Source organism: Panthera onca, chromosome C1, assembly GCF_046562875.1.
Source record: "Panthera onca isolate mPanOnc1 chromosome C1, mPanOnc1 haplotype 2, whole genome shotgun sequence".
In the NCBI taxonomy this organism is placed as follows: Eukaryota; Metazoa; Chordata; class Mammalia; order Carnivora; family Felidae; genus Panthera; species Panthera onca.
In genome coordinates this window covers 189,295,113-189,314,242 of record NC_138346.1, presented here as the reverse complement: position 1 = coordinate 189,314,242, position 19,130 = coordinate 189,295,113, and the positions used below count along the sequence as shown (strand labels likewise).

General features: G+C 57.1%; 1 protein-coding gene across 4 annotated transcripts in view; it reads right to left on the bottom strand.

Moving 5' to 3' along the window:
• Positions 1 to 6,770: 6,770 nt before the first annotated feature.
• The window catches only part of HIVEP3 (HIVEP zinc finger 3), a 469,065-nt gene continuing 456,705 nt past the window's right edge, over positions 6,771 to 19,130 (bottom strand). For 3 of the 4 annotated variants that reach the window (XM_060625315.3, XM_078452014.2, XM_060625316.3), the window contains 3 exons: positions 18,172 to 18,258; positions 12,667 to 13,580; positions 6,771 to 11,688 (listed from right to left, as the gene is read on the bottom strand). In XM_060625315.3, coding sequence (XP_060481298.3) covers positions 10,876 to 11,688; positions 12,667 to 13,580; positions 18,172 to 18,258 — 1,814 coding nt within the window. In that variant the 3' untranslated portion in view covers positions 6,771 to 10,875. The remainder of the gene's footprint in view (positions 11,689 to 12,666; positions 13,581 to 18,171; positions 18,259 to 19,130) is intronic. The other variant, XM_060625317.3, reaches the window with a different exon arrangement.

The window sequence follows — 19,130 nt, the reverse complement described above, 5'->3', positions numbered from 1 at the left end:
GACAGCTGGAGGAAGCAAGAGAAAGAGGTTAGGATGCGATCAGGTGTGGAGAACCCATCTGCCTGGCTGAGCCGCGTGTCTCCCACACACTCCCCTAGGTAAGTCTCGGACCAGTCCCTGGAGGGATAAGGTGGGATTTGAGCCTTGGAGGGGGCCACTCACTCGCCCAGGTCCGCACAACCCGTAAGTGGTGGAGTCAGCGTTCAAATCCAAGTCTGCCTGAGTCCAGAAGCTGCGGGTGGCAGGGAGGGAGGGGAGCTGCCGCAGGGGCCATAGCACAGCAGAGACCTGTACAGTGTCCAGCCCAGGGCCAGCCTGTGCCCTTGGCGGGTGGGAGCCTCAGAGCTACCCACCCGGGGCCCCTGTATCACAGCCCCCACCTGCCTCGGCTGGATAATCCTAATAAACATGCACAGAGCAGTTGTTCTATGCCAAGCCCTGGTGTAAGTGCTTTGCCTGTAGTAACTCATCTAAGCCTCCCTAACACTCTAGGAGGCTGGTGCCATTATGGGCTATTATTGTCATGCTATATGAATAAAATACATATTATGTGTAATATTTATACTATACCATAACATATGAGAATAACTATTATTGTTATTCTCGTTTTAGAGATGGGGAAACTGAGGCATGAATATGTTAAGTAACTTGCCTGAAGTCGCACAGCTGAAAAACGGGCAGCCGGGATTTGAGCCCGTGCAGTCTGGCCCCAGAGTGCAAATGCCCAAGCCATACGCATCCCACTCAGGCCGGCACCTCCTCGTGCATGAGACCCCAGCCTCATCCCCTGTCTGCTTGGTGGTCTCCAGCTCCATCCTACATGCAGGCCCATGGCAACGGAGGGCTGGGTATGCCGGGCCCCCCGTCTCACAGATGGGGAAACTGAGTCTGGACTGACACAGTGCCTGAGCCTGAAAAGATGACCTCTAAGGCCAGCTGTGGTCCTAACTTTGCCTGCTCTTGACCTGCTGGGGGACTTGGGACAAGCGCCCCGCTCTCTCTGGGCCTCGGTTTCTGCCCTCCCCCAGAGAGCAGGTAGGAAGGGCTGTCCCAGAGTTTCCAGGTGGGGAGTCCTGGGAGGAGGCGGGGCAGGGCTGGCAGCAGGCATGGAGTGGGCAGGCGTGTAAAGGTGAGACTGGTCCAGGGCTGAAGTCAAGGTGTGGAGCCGGTTTTCCCAGGCTGTGTCTGAGTAATCCTGTGTCTATATTTATCTCCTCCTTTCTTGGGTGAGCAAACAGAGCCCAATGCCAGCCTGGCCCGCCACCCCCCGTGCCGGCACGTTTCCCTCACCTGCCGGGTGGCCCCGGAGAGTACCGCAGTCTTGGCTCCAAGCTCAGCTTGGCCCACGTAGGACACATGAGGATGCTCAGACCCAGTGGCTTCCACGATGAATCCAATTGTCAGTGGTGGTCAGGCAAGCTCCGTGCAGGCCTCGGAACATGTGGGCAGCCATGGCTGTGGCTCTGGGCAATGGTGGTGCAGCAGGGGCCTGGGGAAGCCCTGCCCCCCACAGGAACAGAGGATCCTTCTTGTCAGTTTCATTCCTCCGTAGACACTTCGGTCCACGTGGCAGCTTCCGTCCCTCCAAGATCTGACTTTCCCAGAGGAGGAAGTGTGCATGGTCCGGTGGTCTCGAGTCAGACTGCTCTGGGATTGAATCCTGGCACCCTGGCCTGGGGAATTAACCCGTGACTCAGTTTCCTTGCTTGTCAAATGGGGCCCAAACTTCCTGCTTCCCAGGGATCTTGTGAGCATTGAGTTGGAGGCACCATGAGCTGACAGATGGGATGAGCTTGGCTGGGGAGGGGTCGCCTGTCCCTGCCTGCTTCCACTCTCCAGGCCCAGAACCCATAGCAATGACCATGAGCCACACAAGGTCCACACGGGGCCATATATGTGCGTGATTCTCACAGCACGCACACACCAGTGGACAGCCCTAGTTCTGACAGGTGCATATGCCTTACACTCAGGATGGATTAGGTAAGTTGGGGTTTGGACCCTGGGAAGACCCCAGAAAGGACCAGATGCTAACTCTGCTCACACCCTTCCCAGAGAGGGCAGGACGAGTGGCCAGTCAGGCCCAAGGGATAATGGGAACAGAAGGGCATCTTGTGGAGAGACGGCTCAGCCTGGACCAGGCCTGGGCTCCCTCCTCCTGACCCCAGCTGGGTTCCCTACTGCCAAGTAGGCCCCTGCCCCAATTCTGGCCTCTGCCCCAGTGGTGCCACCTTCCTGACCCTGGGGAGCCCTGGGCCTGGTGCACGTGCACCCCAGCCCTGCCTACTCCCAGGCTGGATTAGGCAGAGTCCGAGGACGTGCTGGGCTGGGAGGCTCATGGGCGGGGCCGGTGCCAGCACTGGGGTTGCCCTATGCTGGATTGCGACTGGGCTGCAGCAAGGCCTTGTATGGCTCTGGCAGGGTAGCTCAGCTGGCGGCACCCATTGGCTGGGCTGGCACTCCCAGCCGGGGCCGCCGGGGCCCCAAACCACGGTAACCAGAGCTGCCGGGAGCCGGTGGATTAGCATGGCCGCCTGCCCACTCGCCTGCCTGCCACCAGGGCTGCTCTTTTCCTTTCCTAAAAAGGCAGAGCCGGGCAGGAGAGCCAGGCAGGTGAACTCGGGCCTGGGGTAGGGGAGGGAGTGGGCAGGGTGTGCAGGTGGCTCTGCTGAGGGCTCAGCAATTCCAGCCTTGGCCTTGGGCCAAGCTCTTCCCAGCTCTGGACATCAGTTTCCTCATCTATAAAAGGGGTCAGTTTAGGTCTCCCTAAAGTGGCTGAGGTTTTGATGGGATCAGGGGATACGTACGCTTGGGTCCCCCGAACCCGACCCGGATTCGAGGGCTGCTTGGTAGCAAAGAGGCAGATTCTCTTTCCATAGGAAGCCAACCACTTCCAGAATGTAAGGGCCTGGTTTTCTATCCCAGCTCTGCCACTCACCACGATCACCTTGGGAAGCAGCAGCGTCTGTCTGAGCCCCAGTCTGCCTTCTCTTTAAACGGGATGGGGCGACAAGCCCCCGACCCTGTGATGAGCCCGTGCAACCGGCCCCAGTCTGCTTTCTCAGCGGCCCTCTCTCTTCCCCTGACCCTTTCTTCTTCCTGTCTCCACGCTTGCTCGTCTCAGGCTGGCCTGCCCTCTGAAGCCGCTGCGGCCTGGCCCCAGGAGTCTCCAGGTCCTGAGCCCAGAGAGGGTCCAGGCCTTGGGCGGGGAGCAAGATCAACCCAGTCCTAGATGTGGAGCCAGGCAAAGCGTGGCTAAGGCCTCAATGGCCACAGACACAGCCTAAGCCCTCCCGAGGCTTTGGGTCAGGTGTAGCTAGCCCAGTGGTGCTGTCACTCGCTAGAGTGTGATTCGGGGCTCTGCTCTTCATGTGGAAAATGGGGGTGTGTGCCTCATCCTGCCTTTATCAAAAGGGAAAGTACTTCATGACCTCCAGAGAGCAGCCGCAGGAGGCCTTGTGGCAAGTGTAAATGACTGGGGGGACCTCAGGCCCCGCGGCAGGTGGGTGAGGGCAGGCGGCTGGTCCTGCGGAGAATTCACGTGCAGCTTGCAAGCACTCACATATGGGGAGCCAAACTGTGGCGCCTGCTGGTCGATCCCTGGGCCTGTGGCTTCAGGCACGGGGAACCCACGTGGCTACCAGATGGCCCTGCTGAGAAGCCAGGCGGCTGCTGGGGAGGAGCCCCAGCCTGGGCCTGCCTTGTCCCACGGCTCCCTGGCCGGAAGGAGGGGAGTTGTCCGAGACCCAGGGTGGAGAGAGGGGAGGAACACGGGGTTCCCTGAGGACCTGCTCTGAAGTCAGACTGGGGTCAGTCTTCATACTGCCTCGGACTAGCTGGGCACTTTGGGCTGGTGGGGGTCCTTTGGAACTTCTGTTTTCTCCTCTAAAAATTAGGACAGTCACCCTCTTCGTCTTGGGTTGTTGCGAATCAGGTTTGTAAAATGCTGGGCCCTGGGCCTGGCATGTACTATGCTTTTCTAAAGTTCTTTGGGGCTGTTTCAGACTTATCCTACTGGCCTAGACTGAGACCTAGGCTCCCCACAAGGACTTGCTCTCAAGCAGCTGTTTGGTGGGGGGGCTTCTCATCCTTCCACACCCCACGATTCTAAGGCCAGATACCGTCTTCGCTCTCTGGGGCCTCTGCTAGACCTTTATTGTTCTCATCGGAAAAACCCAGCACTTTTGAGGCTAATGTCATCAGGCTCTGCCCCACCTCTCCCCCTAGCCGCCCTCCCCCGCCCCCCCCATGCCATCATTGACATCCTCTCCCCTCCTGGGCACTTCCGATCTCAAGAAGTCCTAACTTTGTGTGGTTGTCATCAGGCCTGCTAACAGGTGCTCCTGGTCTCTTTCCTTAAGCCTGGCCATGTGACTGGCTTTGGCTGGTGAAACGGGAGTGGAGGGAGGTTTGTTTCCAGCTGGAAGCATTTATTTGTCAGTGCAAGGGAGCACCGGGCTCTTCTCATCTGCCTGAGGTCACGGGAGCCCGAAGATGAAGCCTCTGTCAGTCTGGGTATCGAAGTGATAGGGCTGAGTAGAATTCTGCTGACCCACATCGAACGAGTTGCCAAGGGAAAGAAAAAATAAGCTTCTGCCGAGTCAGCCCCTGGGTTTCTGGATTGCTTGTGCATGCGGCAGGCAGCCACTCTCCTGACTGCTACTCCCTAGCTGAGAGCCCCGATCTCCACCCAAGCGCTGCGGTCATCAGACATGACCTCCATGCCCTGGCCACTCACCTCCTGGCCTCTTCCTCTGCAGCGGCCTTCTCTTTCACGGCACCTCTGCAGTCACGCCGGAGGTCGACCATCTTTAGCCACAACTGGCTCGCCTCTGAAATAATGAGCTAAGATAACTCCCAGCCTTTTCTGTTTTCATCCAAATCCCCGGTCACTTGACCACTGGCCTCTCTCTGTATCGGCCACCCCTGTTTGCTTCCCAGCCCGCGAAGTTGATGGCATAATTCACCTCTTCATTTGTTGATATTCTCACCTCCCGTACCCCGCTGTCCTTCCGTCCCCTGGCTGGGCAGAACCCCCACCCCGATGCATCGACCTGGCTGCCCGCACCCGCCGTGGCTGCTGAGTGCTGCGGTTGAGCACCCGGCCCTCAGTACCTGGTTCCTCTGGGCGGCTTTTTCCTGCTCCCTTCAGAGGTCCTTCACACCTTCTCCAGTCTGTAATCTTCAGGTGGCCTCACTCCATTTCACAGAGAAACTGCCTCTGCGGGGATGCTCTCAACTTCCTCTCATCCTGCAGACACGCTGACTTCCTTTGCATCTCTTCCCGTGGGTCATAACGGGATGGTGGGATGGCGGCGGCTTGATTCTCACCATCTCCTTCCCATCAACGCTGCCCCACCCCACCCCCCACCCCAGCCCCCACCCCAGCACTCAACTCTTTTCTTCCCTGGGCCCCGTGCCCCTTCCAGCTACTGCCCCGCTCTCCCCTGGGAGGGCATCTGGATCTGCTGTCCCCGCCTCCCACCCTGCTATGCACCAGACACTGTGCTAGGCCAGCCTTTCCCAAGTCAGCAGTGACCCCCTCTTTGGTTCTTGAGTTCTTAGTGCTGAATTTCTGGGCTGCTCCTTCTCATAGCTTCCCCTTCCTCGGTTGACCCTTAGGTGTTTTCCGGGAAAGGTCTCTAGGATGACTGCGACCCAGTTGGACTAGAGCTTTTGTTCTCTCCCACCACAGCAATTATGGCCACTGCAATTGGGTCGTTAGTGCCATCATCAGGATGTAATGTACACACAATGACATGCTAGAATGTAAGCTCTTCGAGAGTGGGACTGTTTTATTCACTGTTGTATCCAACCATGGCCCCTCACTGTCACTCAGCAAATCAGTATGCAGTGCAAAAGGTAGGGACCCATGCCTGTCTTTTCTCCCTGGTATCCCCAGCACCCCATGCAAGGCCTGCTCGGAGAAGAGTGTTGAAGGCTCCATTAGCCTTCCTGTATATACGATCTCATGTAATCCCCACAACCACTCTCCACGTCACAGTTGGCAAATGCAGGCCCAGAGAGGTTGTGTAATTTGCCCAAGGTCACACAGGCAATAAGTAGCTGGGTCGTGATCTGATTCCAGGTCTTACTCTGTAGGGAGTCAGATGATGGCCCTCCAAGTGAAGCCCACGCCCTAGTTCCTACAACCTGTGAGTGTGACCTTCGTTTGGAAAAAAGGGTCATTGCAGATACATTCAATTAAGGATGTAGAGGCGAGATCATCTTTGATAGAGTAGGCCCCAAATCCCATGACAGGTGTCCTTAGAAGAGAAGGGGGGCGGTAGGGAATCTACGGAGAAGGCAGCGGGAAGGTGGAAATAGAGATCCCAGTGATGTGGCCACAAACTGAGGCGTGTCAAGGATCGCTCGCGGCCACGGAAGCTGGGAGAGAGGCATGGAACGGACTCTCCCTCAGAGCCTCCAGAAGGAACCAACCGTGCCAATACCTAGACTTCAGACTTCCGGCCTCCAGAATCGTGAAAGAACAGACTTCTGTTGTTTTCAGCTGCCTATGCTGCCTATGCAGTGGGAGGTGTTTACGGCAGCCCTGGGAAACACAGACCCCAGACCACATGGTGAGGTATCTAGTCGCCAGGCCTGGAAGCCAGGGGCCACGGGAGTCCCAGGCTGTGTGACTGTGGCCTGGCCACCTGCCTCCTCTGGGCCTGATTGCTCTATAGTAAAAGAGACACTTGGGATACCAAGTGTCCCTCCAGCTCTGACATTCCACAGCCTTCCAGAAAAACCATGAGCCAGGCAAGCAGGGCTATGTTGGGATTTTCAAATTTATTCCAACGTGCTGTGTGTTTTTTTTAAAAAATATCCTCAGGCTGAACACTCAGCCAGAGCTGTAATAAAGGCAATTATTATACTTGTAAAAACTTCTCATTCACAGTACAGATGTAATTTACAACAAAGGTCACACACATCAATACTGAGCATTTTTTTTTTCCTTTTGTACATCAGACTCTGTGCTTTAGACCTGCATGGATTTTTTTGAGTTTTTTTTTTTTCTTTTGCACTGTTATATACCATACTGACGTTGCAAGATGCAAGGGTAGAAACCGGAGTTTAAATAAAATTACAGGCAAAACTACCCCATCCCAGTGTGGCCGCTGTGCATATCTACAGTACGATTTTTTGGAATGTATTGCCATTTAAGAACATAGAAACTCTCTACAGACAATTTCACATACAGAATACATACACCTTTTAGAAAAAAAAAAAAGGCAAATATTTATCTTACAGAAATCATGTATCTTACATTTGCCTACACCTTTCTTTTTTCTGTTTCTTTTCTCTTCTTCTTCTTTTTTTAAACACTAGGTTTAGTAAAGTGATCATAAGTGCCGAAGCGGTTTTCTAATGGAAAGCAGACTGGAGCCACAACACGGAAGCAGAATTTGTAGGGACAGGTCTTTGGGAACTTTCTCCCCTTGGTCAGTGCTGCAGATCTGTCTCCAAGGCAGGACTTTTTGCTTTAAGAAGGATTTTTTTTTTTTTTTTTTTTTTTTTTTTTTTCTGGAGAAAGGGCTGGAGAGCAGTTCAGCTCAGATATATTGCTGGTTCCTATTCAGAAGTGCAGGGTGAGAACAGAGCAGGGGCTACAGGGATCTGGAAGCTAATTCTTTCCGATGTTTTCCCACAGAGAGAGGCAGAGGGACTTCTGGGGTCTGGAGGATGGAGGTGATAGAAAAGGGAGAGTGGATGCTTTGCTGCTGTCAGCGTCCCGGTTGGGCCAGAGGAGAAGCCAAGGGTGGAAGGCCGGGAGGGGGGCGCGGGGGGGGGGGGCGCTGGGGCAAGGTGCCTCGGAGGGGAACAAGGTTAGTACCCAGAATGATCCTGAACTTGCCGAGGGTGAAGGGCATCCTGGAGGGGAGGCCTGGGAGCTGAGTGTTCTGGAGTCCGCAACAGAAGGCAAGGGCCGGCTCTGGATCCTGTGCAGTTTGGTTCCTGCCACACCACTGGCACCCAAGGACCAGAGTGGGCCCGTACCAAGGAATGTGCCTGGCACATTTTGGCAGAGCGTCAGCAGGTGTCTGTGGCAACCAATCAGCACCTCTTTCTGTTCTGCCTCCCTGAACAGGGACGGCGGCCTCACAGGCAAACTGCAAATGTGGAAGTGGTTGGGAGTGGACAGGGGGCCCCGTGGAGGGCATGGAGTGAGAGTCTTTTTCCAGAATTATGGAGGTGTGCGTGCGTGTATGTGTGTGTGTGTGTGTGTGTGTGTGCGTGTGCCGGGGTCTCTGTGCTCGGGGGAACAGGGATAGAGTCTGGCAGAAGGGGTTAGCACTGTGCCCGGTGACATAGGTCCCAGGCTGGTGGCATCGATTCCATCCCTCTGGGGAACTGTGTGGGGCAGCAGCCCTCTGGCCAGATTCTGTTTGTGCATTGTGTCCCTGTTATTGAGAAATGGATCTCTGGTGTCCTGGTCCCTGTCCCCTCCGCCTGTGCCTGTGGGCCTGAGTGGCTTGGAGGACTCTCACCTGCTGGCCACATTGTCTGTGACTGGGTCTCCCAGGAAGGCAACCTCAGTAGGCACGCTGTCTGAGAATAGGGGAAATGATGCCCAGGAGAGCTGGGGTGCATGGCTGGGGGGAGGGGCATGGCCACCCCCGAGGTCAGGGGCTCGTTCAGCAGAGCCACCTGTCCACTACTTTGTAAGTCTAGGCTGGAAGATCTTGCCCAGGAAGGTTTCAAACCTGGGCTCCCAGCTCCCAGGCCCCAGTGCTAGAAGTCTCCATGGGTAGGGCTGAGAGGTAAGGGTGAGGAAAGCCTGGGCTATAACCAGGCCCTGGTACCTTCCCGCTTCCTGTGAGGCCAAAATAGCACCCATATGGTCAAGGCTGGGCTTGCTGGCCTTCTCCCAGTTTGGGCGGGAGCCCTGGACTCCGGGCCAGGCAGCTGAGCACGGCTGGCTAACCTCACCCCAGTACCCTGGAGCCCAGCAGACCTCCAGGGGGGGCCCTTCCCTCTTGTTCCCTTTGTGTCTTAGCTCTGAGAGAGGCCCTAAGGGAAACAAGACAGTGGCCTGAGGCTGAAACTGGGTCTGGCTTGTCTACTCAGCAGAGGCCAAGCAGAGAAAGACCCTGAACTGGCAGAGGAGGGAATTATGGCCTCGACCAGTGTCCTGTCTAAACCACTTTAACAGCTCAGGAGGCCCCAGGCTCGGGATTCACATGGCTGGCCGAGGACAGGGAAGTGGTCAGTGAGTCCCATTGTAGAATTTCCCATTCTATAATTTCCCATTGTAGAAACTACAGAAAATAAACTCTGGAAGGTTGGGAGAAAACCTGACTCTCCCAGGGCAGGGTAAACAAGAATTCTATATTTCAACGTGGGATTTTAATTTCCGGTCATATAGTTTTTCTTACAAAGCAGGCTTTTGCTCCAGGAAGTCCAGGGAGGCTTCTTGAAGGAGGAGATGGGGAGGAGGGAGAAGACTAGTACTGGTTGATTGGAGACGAATTCAATGGGCTTAGGACACTTTTAGGGCAAGAGAATCTGAGGAGGCTAGGAGAAGTACCAAACACCATCCTCTCTTTGTGTGTGTGTGTGTGTGTGTGTGTGTGTGTGTGTGTGTGTGATTTTTTTAAAAGAGATTTAAAAACAGCTTTGGGCAGTTCCTACCAGTCATGGTTTTAGGTACTTCCTGGGAGTAGTGGAGGCCTGACAGTGGGTGAGGTGGAGATGGGGGCAGGGGTGGGATCCAGTTCTACTGAAAAGAGGTCTAGAAACAGGTCCCTATAAACTTCCAGTGCTGAGCACTGGAAAAGCCCAGCCATGGAGGAAACAGGGCCCTTTGAACCTCAGGGACCAAACATGAAATGAAACCCAAGTCCCAGCCTCAGGAATGGCAAGGCAATGCACCTTGGATCTTGACCCCTAAGGGTTGGGCCCTGTCACTTCAGCCTCGTGGGTAGTTTCTAGAATAAGGGAGGCAGTCTGCAGCTGGGTCCCTGAAGCAAGGCCTCAGTCAGGTGTTCAGGACCCAAGAGATGAACAGTCAGGCCTCCTTTTGCCGCCTAGGGGCTGGGGGGAGGGGGTAGAGGGGAGGGGTGGCAGGTGGGGGGCTGGGGGGATTTGTCAGGATGCCAGGATGGGTCCATGACTCAGACCACCAGGATATCAGGGAGCCCGGAGGGAACCAACAAGCTCCCACCTCCCATCTGCTCCTATCACTTGTGATGAAATCCTAGGAAACGTTAACATTTTTCTTTTTCCTGGGAAAAAGAAAGCTGGGGTTTTCTGGGCCTGCCTGTGGAGGCTGAGTGGGGTCCCCCTGCCTGTGTCCCTCTGCCTTGGGCTGCTGGCCCTTCTGCTGGCAGTGAGAGTGGTCACTAGCTGGGGTGGAATAAAGCGGCAATAAATAGGAACCATAGACATCTGTACATAGGAGTGCTTGCTTTTACATTTAATTATATGTTTGTAAAAGTTTCTCGCTTTTTTCTTTTTCCTCTTTCAGTGCATCCCCCTTTCCCTCAGCAAATGGCTACCTCTCGCCAGCCTGGGGGGAGGGGCGGTGGTGACTGTAGACCGCAGTGGCCCAGGGTGAGGCCCCACCTACACCCTTTCTCAAAAAAGCACAACATATTCACAGCCTCAGACTCCTCGTGGGTTTGTTTTTTTTTTTTTTTTTTTTTTTTATGTGTGCGTGTGTTTTGTTTCTTTTCAAGCAACAAAAGGTATAGAAAAAGGCACAGGTAACTGCATACGTGGGAAGATAGAACAGTTGGGGACTGAGGAGAAGCTGCTTGGACAGATGGACAGACGGGAAAGGGAGCCCATGAGAGCGAGATGATTCGAGAAAGCTGGCTGGAAGCGTCTGTTGCTGAACACCGGAAGCCAGATGCTGAAGCAGTCGGAGAGAGACTAAGTGCTTGGGGGGCCCCTGTCCTTGGGCTGATGTGGAGGTGCCCCAGGCCCCCCACTTCCTGAGGGCTCGGGGGAGCCCTGACTGGTCCTGGGTTCCCCAGAGAGGTTCCTCCTCCGGGCTGGGAAGTGAGCGGAGGCCTCTGCCAGGCAGCCTACCGAACTGCTGCGGTCCAGGGGCGAGGCGGCAGAGGCCGCGGGGTTGGCCGGCGTGCGTGGTGACTCCAGGCGGGGGCTCCAGGATTCTGGCCTGCGGCCGTGGGACAGCCGGGGTGAGGCCTCGGGTGGGGTGCGGGGGCTGTGGGTGGGTACGGGCTCTGCGGGCACCTCAGCCACTCGGGGCTCCCAGTCAGGAGGTCTGCCCAGGCCCCCACTCGTCCTCTCCCTCTCCTTGGGGTAGTCCCTGCCCTCCAGCTCCGATGAGAGTGTGAACTTGGATACCTTAGCCACAGGGGACACGGAGGCTGACGAGCTCTCGGTGGGACTCCAGCGGCCTCGCTCCTGGGCCTCCCGGGCCCCTGTCAGGTCGCTGCCACCTCCCGAGAAGCCGCTGACCCAGGTGGCCGTGGGCCCCGGCAGCAGGGTGGGGTGGGCCCCCGGCCGGGCCTGCACCATCTGGATCCCGCCAATGGGAATCAGGGGGCACGGGGCACGGGTCAAGTGCTGGGAGTGCAGAGGGAGGTGGCTGAAGATGTTCTCCTCTGTCCGGGCTGGGGTGTGGCCGTGGAAGTCATGGGGGGCCGAGAAGGGTCGGGAGGAGGGAGGATGAGCAGGGCCAGGTGAGCAGGAGGGACTCCGGGACGCGGCCTTCTGCTGGGGTCAGAAAACAAGACAGGGTAAGGCAAGGGCTACGTGCTGGCACATGGAGACCCCCGAGGCCTAAAAGATGAGGAGGGGGCTCGCCTGATATCACACAGCAAGTCCCGGCGGAGCTGGGGGGAGCTGAGCGCCGACTCCCTGCCCGTGGAGCTGCCCTGTGCTGGCGGGGGCCGTCCCCAGTCCCGCAGTGACCGTGAGCACATCGGGCCCCACGGTCTTCGTGCCTCTGGCCAGCATGCCCGCCTGCCGCGCGCCTGGCCCTCTCTCTCGGTTCTGCTGCCTCTCCTGTTCCCAGAACGGTCCTGAGCCAACTCTACCCTTGGACATGAGCTCCCACTCCGTGCTCTTTATCTTCTCCCACCATCGGGCATCGTAACGTGACCCCCAAACCGAAAACCAAGGAGAGATTCCTAGCCTGTGCTCCTGCGGGAGCTCGAGTCTCTGAGTGATGGCGTGGATGCTGCTGGGAGTGAATGGTTCATGACAACGCGGTGACAGAAAAGGCATTGGAAGGTCAAGGGAAGTGGACAGTGATGCTGTGGCGACACCGGTGGTGGCGAGAGCGTGTGAGTGTGGTGATGGCAGCGATGGCCCTGGGGATGGCCACGGTGACGGTGCTGACGGTGTGGCAGGGAACGGTGTCGGCTGTGGTGTCTCTGAGGGTGCTGGTGACAGTGATGTTGGAGACGTGGGGCCGGGGAGATGGGAGGGGAAGGGCAAAGTGTTTACGCCTGCTTCCAGGGCCAGCCCCGGCGCCCATGTTCTGCTGCTCCCGGGGCTGCCCCGGCCGCCTTGGGATCCCCAGGGTGGGGGCTGGCACAGAAGGTGGCCCACAAACGTTTGCTATGTCATTAGCGATCACCAAGCTGGCAGGGCTGTGCAGCTATGGGTCTGATGCCTCAGGGAGGAGTGCGCCGTGGCCCCCCACCCGTCGGGGATGAGCGGCCCAGCCGCTCGGGGGCAGGAACTCACCCACGTGGAGGCGCAGGTCTCGGGGCTTCTGCCAAGAAGCTTGTGAGGTAGAGGCAGGGGCGGGTAGGGAGCCCGCGGGGCCAGCCCCGAGCCTGGGCCGCGTTCACCCGCTGAGGGGCTGCCCGGCCCAGCCAAGGCCCACTTCCCTGGCAGCGCTGACCGTGGCGGTGACTCGGCCTGGCCCGGGGACCGTCTCCTGGTGGGTGAATGTCTGGGGGGGCCCGGATCTGGGGCCCCCTTGCGCTCGGGGGGTGGATGCACTCGAGGGGGCAGTTCCCTTCCCAGGGGGCGGAGGGTGAGAGGAGACAGCTCGAGTCTTGGAGACCCACAAGGGAGAGGGCCTGGCTGGGGGCCCGGCGGGCTCGGGGCTGAGGCCTGTGGCTCTCCGGCCGGTGGGTGTCGCTGGGGAGACGAGTCGCTTTTGGTTAGTGAGTGTTTGTGGGTGAGTGCTGGGCGGCTGCCTGCTTCTTTGCTTGGGGACCACGGCCTTCTTGGGGACACAGCCTTGGAGCTCAGGGCCGAGCCTGTGTCCTTCTCCACGGGGCCCGGAGGGGCCGGTCCCAGACGGGGGAGGCACGGGATGCTTTGGCTGGACGTGGAACAACTTCCAGCTGCCGAGCGCTCAGCTTCCAAGACCGAGCTGCCCCGTGTGGCCTGATCGCCAGAGGTGGCATCTGGGGGCTGAGGGCCCAGGACGGGTGAGGAGTCTGCCGGCAGCGTGGCTGGCGGGCCAGGCGGGGGTGCCTCCGAGGCCGGTCCCGATGGCTCGTCCTGGCTCTCCTCTTCGTCCTCATCCTCGTCTTCGTCCAGGTCCGAGTCCGAGTCTGAGTCCTCCAGGTCTGAAAACTGGTGCTCCGCCACGGCCTCTGAGCCCTCTCGCCCTTCTGAGTCCTGGAACGGGTCATCACTGGTTCCTGAGGGGGGGACACAGGAGACCCTGGGGTCACAGCCAGCCCTATGCCGCCGTCCTCGATGCCCACGTCCTTGTCTGTGCACGGGGCCTAACGGCTGTGTCAGTGGCACAAGACTGTTGACAGGATGGGGGCCATGACAGAGATGGGAACGCTTTGCACACTATCACGGTGAACAAAAGCTGCCTTGTGTCTACCACGGGCCAGGCTCAGTTCTAGAGCCTTCCTGGGTGTTAATGCTTCTAGTCCTCAAATGATCCCGGGAGGTCTGCCCTGTTTTTATCTTCATGTTACAAATGAGGGACCCAAGGTAAGCAAGGTTAAGTAACCTGTTCAGGTGAGAGAAGTGGAAGGGCTGGGATTGAACCAGAGCAAACAAAGGCAAGCCTTTTTGTCGGTTTGCTTTTCTCACGAGGGTTTCAGTGCGGGTTCCCCCATGAGCAACATAAGTCACCTTGCTGTGCTTCTGTCTCCCGCCTTGTCAAACGAATGTGGCAGTCTCACCTCGCGGGGTTCGCTACGAGGAACAAACACACGCCTGGCACCGAGACGTGGTTCCCATAATTACGGTCGCTCAACGCATTCTTGAAGAAATCTGTTATTCTGGGACAGGGCAGCCATCGGGCCGGTCCGGGAGCACTGGCCATGGTCCGTCGACACACACACCTGTCACCGTGGCCAGGCTGCCGCTGGCGGTACAACAGCATCTGGCAGGTGGCAGGTGCTGGCCTCGGGGGGCGGGAGGGGGTGTTGGCTACTCTGGCCTACGCCTGCAGAGCAGGGCCCCATCCCAGCCGCTCTCGTCCAGAGGACCTGCTGCACTTGGCAGAACTGATGCTGCTCCCAGGCGGGAGGCAGCAGAGCCCTGAAATACTAGTCTCCTGGTCTGGTTTCCGGTGGGGGCGGCCCACCCCTCTGGGTCACCTTTAACACGACACCTGTCTAGTTGAGGCCTCTCTGATATGGGCAGCAGGCTCTGGGGAGAGCTCTGCTAACGTCTGGCCCACCTGTCAGGCTCCTGAGGGTTTGGGTCCTGCTGGCCCATCTCCGGGCACATCGCCAGCCCCACCGCTGCTCTTGGGACACACCAGCACCTGTTCTCCCCCCACTGACCGAGAGAGCTGGACCCACAAGCTGACTCTGGCCACCAATGCAACCAGGCTTTCAAACTCCACCATGCCCAGCTGCCCTGGGGCTGGGAATCCTAGCATCCATGCTTCCAAACAGCTCAGCATGCAGCAGTAAGATGCGTGAAATAGATGACAGAGGGTCAGAAACTATGGGGTGGACCTGGGGTTGGCAGGTGAAGGGCAGGCCAAGGGACCCAGGGCAGGATCTCCTGGCGGCTGGGAGCAGAGGGGAAGCCCGTAGGGATGTGGATGGGGGCAGAGGGTGGGAACCACCTAAGACTTTAGCGAGGCCTATTTCAGATCCAGAAGTTCACCTAGCCCCACCCCTCATTTACATACGGGGAAGTCCAGGCCCAGAGGGGGCAAGTGCTTCCTCCCCAAGATCACCCAGGGAGTAGTGGCTGAGTCAGGACTAAGATTTACAACCCCTGCGTTATTACACTGCCAGTATAAGAGTGATGTTATGCATCGAGAAGCAGGAAACGGTCTGGGTTTGGATCCCACCTCTACCCTTCCTTGCTGTATGATGTTGTATTAATTGGCTTTCTCTCTCTATGTTCAGTTTCCTGATGTGTAAAATGGGGGGGTAAGAGCAACAACAGCCTCCCCATGAAGCTGGTGGGAGGCTCATGAGGGTCTGACACATCGGAAGTATGCAATACAACTTAGCAAATAGCTCAAGTACCCCAGTACCTTGGCAGGCAGGCAGTGTTTAGGAGGGCTCCTAAACAGCTCCTTTAGGCTGCCCTAAGCACCCAGGGTAGAAATGACGGGAGCCAAAGGTCCCCTGCCCAGAACAGGGTTCTTCAGGCCCCCCATGTCTGGGCTCCTGCAAGGGTACAGGATGCTCCTGCCCATGCGGCCCATTCCCAGCGCACCCTCATGGAGCCGCCAGGCCGCTGCCGGGATCACCACCAAGGCTCCACAAAGCCCTGAACTGGCCTGGGAACTGCGGAAAAGACCGAATGAAGCCTTCGAGGGCGCCGAGGGGGTCTGACCACACGGTGGCGCTGGTGTCTAACTTCCTCACTGTCAGAGGCTGCAGCGCGGGCCGGGCCACCGGGAGGCAATCGTTCCTAGACTGTGCACCCCAAAGCCACTTGGTGTCTAACAGACATGCTCCTCCCTGCATCCTCATCGTCGTGGGAAGTAGCAACTCCATCCTTCCAGTTTCTTAGGCCATAAACCTCGGACTCGGCTTCGGCTCCTTTATTCGCATGGCACCACCAGCGCCCCCTTGTGGTGGCAAAACCTGGAGGCTCTACCAGAGGAATGTTTCCAGAATCCTACCACTTCTCCCCACCCCACCCAGTCCAAGCCGACATGAGCTCAGCCTGATCACTGCCTACAGCCGCACCCCTTCTTGACCGTCCTGTGCACACAGAGTCACTGCAAGTTGGGGGACGTCACTCCATCGCATTGCCAAGTCCATCCTTTGACATTTGTGGTCCCTGCTCTGCGTCCATCTCCCCGCCCCTCTGATCCTTTAGGGGCTCTGCATTTTTTGCTCCTCCAGGGCCCTAAGGGGAGAGCCCTTCCCTAGACTCCACCTGCCTTCCTGACCCCTCCCTCATGTCCTCTGCTCACACCATCCTAACAGAGAGATCCCTCCCTACACTTCCCAGCCCCTCACTCGTTTACATTTTACTTCGTACTCGGTGCTCCTGTCCTATTCCACATTTGTTCATTGCCCTCCTCCCTTTGAGAATGTGGGCTTCCAGAGGCCAGGAACTAGGTTTTATTCACTGTGGCATCTCCAGTGCCTGGAATAGGGCTGGTGTTCAGTAGTTATTTCTAGAATAAATGCATTGATTTCATCCTCAAACTAGGTGGGTAGGGTTGTTAGGGTTGTCCTTTTTTTTTTTTGCCTCATTGGAAAAATTAGGTTGGGAGAGGGGACCAGCCCTGCCTGGGTGCCTCAGTGGACCCCTGGTGTGGGGCCAGGTGCAACTGTTTGACTCTCACCTGGGGAGGGTTCTGGGCTCAAGGCTCAGGCTCAGGCCACCAAGTCCAGCCCACCAGGCATCGGGGTGGTGTGGAGCTGGCTTTTTTGTATGACCTTCAACAACTGCCTTTACCTGTCTGAGCTTTACTTTCCTCAATTTACACTGGGGCAACACAGGTTTCTCCCACTAGTTCGTTATAAGGATGCAGTGAGACAACATGTGTAAATGGCCTGATGTACATTCTCGATAAACATGGTAACCCTACATTCTCATTTTGGGGGGAACGGTCCCATGTTCATTGTGTTTAGTTCAGTAAAAGTGACTTATTCCACCTAAAAGGAAATGTACTCGGGGCGCCTGGGTGTCTCAGTTGGCTAAGCATCCAACTCTTGGTTTCAGCTCAGGACACGATCTCACAGTTTGTGAGTCTTGAGCCCTGTGTCCGGCTTAGTGCCGACAGCATGGAGCCTGCTTGGGATCCTCTCTCTCCCTCTCTCTCTGCCCCTCCCCTGCTCATGCTTTCTCTCTTAAAATAAATAAACTTTAAAAATTAAAAACAATAAATAAAAGGAAATGTGCTTTGACTCTCTTTTAAGACTGTAAACACATCCTGAAATCAGAAACACACACACACACACACACACACACACACACACACACACTCCTCTTTGTGACACTCATGTCCTGATTCTGATTTTAGGGAATCTGGTCAAAGGGTTGCTGGGTACAGAAGGAATGCCTCTGGTTTCTCTGACCTCCCTTTGCAGGCAGGACTGCCTGTCCACCTGCCAAAGTCCCTTTGGCCTCCTCCCTGGATGCTGTGGCTGGGCCAGGGCCTTTGACTCAACTTCTCTCTGCTGGGTCTTTTCAGACACGGGCTCTCCTATGCCTTTTGCTGGTGGAGGACTTCGGCCAGGGTGGAGTGCTGGGATGTGGGATGACGTTGGGAGGTGACAAGGGGCTGTCAGGTTTAGCTTTGGCTCTCCTGCTCCTCAAGCTCTAAAAGGCCCAGCTGTCAGGCCCATGCCCAGAGCGTGTAGGTGAGAAGGCGGGTTCGGAGTGTAGAAGAATACACTCTTCACCTCACAGCGTCACCGTGAGGGTTTACGGGATAATTCACGGCATGTGTTTCGAATGCGCCTGATGCATAGTGGGTGCTCGGTCAATGTTGACCACCAGTACTCACGTGTTAGTTTGTTCAAGACACACTCACTGCACACCTGTGAGCCACCTGCCAGGCACCCCCCGCCCCCCTCCCCCGCCCTCCCAGGTAGACTCTAATTCACACTAGCTATGGCTGCACAGCATGAACTGCAAGTGTAGGAGAGTAGGGGCGATTGCTCTGTGAATTTAACCTTTATCTCCCAGTAGGTGGGAAAACCGGAGGGCAGGACGAGGAAGAGGGAGAGGAAGGAGCCGGGACAGGAGGACGGAAGGGAAGGCAAGGGGAGGGCGAGGAGGATAGGTGGAAAAGCAGGCAGAGGAAGAGTGGGGAGGAGGGAGTTGGCAGTGCGTTACCTTCTTCGGCTTCCAGCTCCTCCAGCACCCCTGTCTCTTGGCACTTTTTGCTGTGGGCCTTTGACTTCATGTGCTTAGTCAGATTCCCTGGAAAGAAATGAGAACAGACTCAGGCTTGGCCGCAGGGCGGGGGGCCAGGGCAGGCCCGGGGCTCGCAGAGGCGGTCAGGGCCCTGCTGGCCGCAGGGGCCGGGTGGGGGCCGGGCCATCCCTCTCCGCCCGGGTGCTCAGGCGCTGGGATGTGCACCACGGCCGCCATTCGGGACAGCACACGGGAGCTGGGGGAGGGTGGGCACGGGGGCTGTGTGGGGACAGAGGGTATAATGAGGAAGTGAGATGCTGATTAAAAAACAAACGAAAAAGAAATTAAAAGACAACTCATGTGTGAGAGGTTTTTCCAGTTTTGGCTTTAACTCTGGGCCCAGGAGCTAGTGACACTCATGGAGCAGGATATTTGGCCTTCTCAGATGCTGGGTGACCGGAGGGCTCCTGTTAACCGACGTGGTAGGTAGGACGCCCTTCCAACTGAGGCCACGTCTAGGGCAGCCCACAGGGTGTGGGAAGAGGAACCAGGACAAAGTTTCTGTTTCTCTTAGAAACAGAGAAAGGGCAAAAGGTATACAGAAGTCTGCTGGACAGAGACCCGTGAGCCACAGAGCTAGGGCCCAGGCCCTGACTTCCTTAGAGAAACCACGTCTGGGCCTCAGTCTCCCCCAGGTCACTGTGCAGTGCAGACACAGGGTATAGGCAGGGAAGACTGGGCAAAGGCTCTGCCCACTTCAGCCCTGACTCTGCCCTACACGGTCGGTCCAGCCCCACAGCTGATAAGCAGGAGCAGCAGTTCTGTGGAATCGGGGGAAAGGTAGCAACGCCTTCAGTTCTCTCCCGTGTGTGCACAGCACTTCACAGGCCACGAGCCTCTGTGGGCAGGGGCACTCTGTAAAGGAGAGGCAGAGCACC